Source organism: Nicotiana tabacum, chromosome 6 (genome assembly GCF_000715075.1).
Source record: "Nicotiana tabacum cultivar K326 chromosome 6, ASM71507v2, whole genome shotgun sequence".
Taxonomy (NCBI): Eukaryota; Viridiplantae; Streptophyta; class Magnoliopsida; order Solanales; family Solanaceae; genus Nicotiana; species Nicotiana tabacum.
The window spans coordinates 103,523,761-103,528,604 of record NC_134085.1 but is presented as its reverse complement, the minus strand read 5'-3'; the positions used below and the strand labels follow the sequence as shown (position 1 = coordinate 103,528,604).

Sequence of the window (4,844 nt, the reverse complement as noted above, 5' to 3'; positions counted from 1 at the left end):
ATATGGCTGCCTGGACCCAGAGCTTTTTGGCTTCTTTCTTATCTTGCAGGAGCATTCCATCTTGCAAATATGCTATGAGGCGGCTGCGCCAGTCCCAAGTTAGGTTTACAGAATGTACCTCGACGTGGTCTATTACGGAATAGAGAAGGGTGACCACATTTTCTTTGCTGATATTTTTGGTGGCCGCCGCTAGTTTGGCGAGGCCGTCTGCTTCGATATTCTGTGCCTTGGGTATTTGGTCGAGGCGGCATTAATCGAATTCTGGCAGTAGTTTGTGAATTTCTGACTGGTACCTTTGTAGTCTTTGTTCTTTGATTTGGAAAGTTCTGGTGACTTGGTTCACCATGAGTTGAGAGTCACAATGGAGGACGAGTCGTCGGGCGCCATATTTGAGGGCTAACTTCAAACCTGCAATCACAGCTTCATACTCGGCCTTGTTGTTAGTCATCTCGGGGCATCGTATGGACTAGCAAATCACTTCGTGTGTAGGGACTTCAAGGACGAGTCCCAGTCCCGATCCCGAGGCATTAAAGGCACCGTTAGTGTAGAGGACCCAGAGGTCGGCATGTGTGGAAGCGTGGAGCGCTTCTTGTTCTACTTCAGGCAATATTTCCGCGCTGAAATCAACGATGAAATCAGTGAGCGCCTGCGACTTAACGGTAGTTCGCAGTTGGTATGTTATGTCGTGCTCGCTTAATTCTATGTCCCACTTGGCCAGTCTACCCGATAGTTCAGGTTTGTGCAGGATACCTCTTAGGGGGAAGGTTGTCATCACCTTTATGGGGTGACATTGAAAATATGGTCTAAGCTTTCGTGAAGCTACGACTAATGCCAAAGCTAGTTTTTCAAGGTGAGGGTACCTTGTTTCGGCATCGATTAAGGTTTTGCTGATATAGTAAATCGAAGATTGCGTACCTTTGTTTTCACGGACCAAAATTGCGCTTACCGCAACTTCGGATACTTCTAGATACACAAGTAGACATTCACCCGGGTCCACCTTGACGAGTAGTGGTGGCAAAGATAGATACGCTTTCAGTTTTCTTAGGGAGTCGATACATTCTTCATTCCATTGTAGTCTGTGGTCTTTCCTTAGCACAATGAAAAATTTGTGACATCTATCCAAGGATCGTGAAATGAACCTCGATAGGGCGACTATTCATCCTGTTAATTTCTGTACCTACTTTTTACTGGTCAGTATCTCTGATATTGCATCGACAGCCCTGATCTGATCCGGGTTGACCTCGATACCCCTTTGTGACACTAGGAAACCAAGGAACTTTCCTGAAGTTACGCCGAAGGTGCATTTTTCGGGATTCAGTTTCATCCCGTATTGCCTTAATAACTTAAAGGCTTCTTTCATATGGCCAATGTGATCCTTTTTCTTTGTCGACTTGACTAGTATGTCATTGATGTAAACCTCCATGGTCTTACCGAGCTGTTCTTTGAACATCTTGGTAACTAATCTTTGATACGTGGCCCCTGCATTCTTGAGTCCGAATGACATTACCTTATAGTAGTACGTTCCTCGGTGAGTGATGAAAGTTGTCTTTTCGTGATCCTCTTCAGCCATTAGAATTTGGTTATAACCGGAGTAGGCATCCAAGAAGCTCAGCAGTTCGTACCCCACTGTTGCGTTGATGAGCTGGTCGATGTGGGGTAATGGAAAGGAGTTCTTCGGTCAAGCTTTGTTTAGATCGGTAAAGTCGACACACATCCGCCATTTCCTGTTCTTCTTTTTTACCATGACCCATTGGGGGTATTTCGACTCTCTGATGGAACCATTAGCGAGTAATTTACCAACCTCCTCGTTGACCGCCTCATTGATGGCGGCATTGAACTTTCTCCTCATTTGCCATACCGGCGGGTAAAACAGATCGATATTCAGCATGTGTGTGGCGATATCCCTTGGGATTCCTAGCATATCTGAGTGGGAAAAGGCAAACAAATTGGCTTTGTTAGTTAAAAACTCACGATATTTATCTGGTTCCGAGAGGTTGTGTCCAACATAAGCCTTTTTCGTGCTATCAATTTTGTCCAGCTAGACGGGATCAAGATCTTCTACGGTTGCCCTACAAGCTTCTACGATGTCCGAGTCTTTGATGGCCTCTGCTCGTACATCGGGTTTGGTTCCCGACATGGCTGATTGTTATTCCTCTGCACTTGCCACTTTTAGTTGTTTGGTGTGTGTGCAATATTGGGTGATCCGGTAGCATTCTTGGGCGGTGCGTGGCTCGCCTCAGATGCTGAATATCCCCCATGGGGTGGGAAATTTGATTACTTGATAGAAACTTGACGGGATGGCTCGCATGGTGTGTATTCATGGGCGTCATATGATGGCGTTGTAGGTTGTTTCCTAATTCATGAAGTGGAATGTCGTTTCCAAGGTGACCTTGCTAGCCAGGACAAATAGCACTATTTCTCCAGATGTTCGCTCCACTACATTATTAAAGCCCGTTAGTGTTATGCAACGTGGTATTATTTTATCCTCGAGCCTCATCTGCATGAGAACTCGTGGGTGAACAATACACGCGCCGCTTCCGTCATCCACCATTATTCTTTTTACATCGATATCTGTGATGCGTAAAGATATAACCAAAGCATCATAGTGAGGGAAAGACAAACCATCGGTATCCGACTTATTGAAGATGATACTGTCTTCAAGGTCGTCATACCGTTCATGGGCAACTGTCCATTTGAATTTATGTGTGGTGGTGAATTTCACATGGTTGATTACCGTGTCATCGCCGCCGCCAATGATCATTTGTATAGTACGAGCTGGTGATGGTGGTTTTGGAGGTCCTTGAGGTTGATCGCGCCCTCGAGCGAAATTGGCCCGTCCTCTGTTGCTCAGAAGTTCTTTCAGGTATCCCTGGTTTAACATTCTTACTACTTCTTGTTGCAGACCTATGCAATCTTCGATCTTGTATCCTCTTTCTTGGAGGAATTCACACAGGATGTTTGACCTCCTTATGCTCTGATCCGACTTTATCTTTTGCGTCCACTGCACCTTCGTGCCGAGCTTTTCCAATGCGTACACTATTTCTGAAGGAGAAACACAAATATTGTGAGCAGATAGCAATGGAGTCATACCTCTTTAGTTTCGGGGGGTGCAATATGTCAAGGCGCGACATCTGCATGTCGTGGAGGAGGCAGATTAGATGTTCGAGTATAAGGCTGGTGTCTTTCTCGATAGAAATGCGGTAGTTGATCTCTTTGCCCGTCATTGCAGCGATTTCTCCTTGTCTCGATTTGGACTGATGTTAATCGCTGAAGCAGGTCATTTAGGTCATCCTTGTTTGCCCGCACTTTGGCGCAATAGGCATTGCGGATCTCTTCGCACGTGGTAGGGGGTACTTCATAAGTTTACTGATTAGCTTTTTGGTTGCCGTTGACCCGTTTCTGTTTAGCCCATTTTGAAAGGCTACTTTTGCCATCCCTTGTGACACGTTTGGTAGGCTCATCCTTACCCTATTGAATCGGGCTAGGAAATCTCGAAGTCTCTCGCCCGTCATTTGCCTGACGGCGAAGATATCATTAACCCTAGCCTCTGCCTTTTTCGCTCCTGCGTGCGCGGTGGCGAACTTATCTGCCATCTCTTCGAACGTTGATATTGATCGTGCTAGTAGTTGGGAATACCAAGTCAGCGCTCCCCCTGTATGAGTTTCGCCAAACGTTTTCAGCAGTACAGACAACACCTATTCCTTTGATAAATTGTTACCTTTTACTGCGGAAACGTAATAGATTAAGTGATCTTCCGAGTCCGTGGTACCATCATATATTTTCAAATATGACGGCATTTTGAAGATCTTTGGAATAGAATGGGGTGCTGCCCTTTGCTATATGGTTGTTCGATGAATCGGCCCACGTCGCATTTTGGTAACAACTTCGGAGCGCCTGGTATTTTATCGACCCTTTTCTGATGTTCCTTCATCTGGCCGCGGAGTGTTTTGTTCTCATTTTCTATCTCTTCCATTTTCTTTAAGATGGCCGTAAGTGCATCATCGCCTGTATTAGTAACAGTACGGGTGTTACATGTTCGTGTAGTGATTGGCTCATCGGCAGCAACTGCAGTTTCTGCGGGTAATGTGTCTTCGATACCTCTCTAAACGGGTTTCTCGAGCATGTTGCTCAAGGTACCAGTCAACCATTCTTCTAAGCCTCTTGACAGCTGGTGGTGCTTCTCTTGCTGCGGATGTTGAGGTTTCCCTCTTGCGCAAGATCGTTAGATCCCCGTGCGGGGGAGATGAGATCTCTCCCTCAGGTGTAACACTTGGTGTTGCATTTTCATTGTCTTCTCCACTAGCTTCGTTGAGGGAATTCAGGAGGTTGTTTGTGACACCTACTATTGCCTTTAGCCTCGCTTTTCCCTTTCCTGCCATTGTTGGCTTTTATGAAGCTGAAGAAAAGTGATTATTTCTGTCAAGAATCTAGATGAAAACTACGATTTTAGCTATAGAAATCCACACAGACGGCGCTAAATTGTTTTACTCAAAAAATATTGAAACCTTTTTGAACAAATCAATCGAAGATGAAGGGGTAAATCTTAGCTGAGTAAAAAATCTCTAGAAAGAATGATCGATAAAGAGAAGGCGGGTCACAAGATTTATTTAATGATCTACTTTAGTAAAAAACCTTTAGAAATCTTCTCATTTGTAAACAGTAATGCAACCAATATTCGGATCCCCCTTTTACAAGGTTATTGCCCTCTATATATACAAAGAGCGAAACTCTTCTATGCTGTAAAAGACAAATTACAAGGAATATTCGAAGGAATATTCCTGATGTCCCCTAATGGGTCTACACTATTACAAGGGTCGTGCAGTGTCTTGTTTGCCTTAAGGTCG

The 4,844-nt window shown here is 44.8% G+C and overlaps 1 protein-coding gene across 1 annotated transcript; it reads right to left on the bottom strand.

Annotated features, from left to right (window-relative positions):
- Positions 1-2,353: 2,353 nt before the first annotated feature.
- LOC107793017 (uncharacterized) lies at positions 2,354-3,088 on the bottom strand. The gene has a single exon (XM_016615287.2). The coding sequence runs from the start codon at positions 3,086-3,088 to the stop codon at positions 2,354-2,356; it is 735 nt and encodes a 244-aa protein (XP_016470773.2).
- Positions 3,089-4,844: the final 1,756 nt, after the last annotated feature.

Coding starts and splice junctions, on each gene's coding strand:
- LOC107793017 (XM_016615287.2), bottom strand. CDS start 3,088: ATGACTCCATTGCTATCTGCTCACAATATTTGTGTTTCTCCTTCAGAA.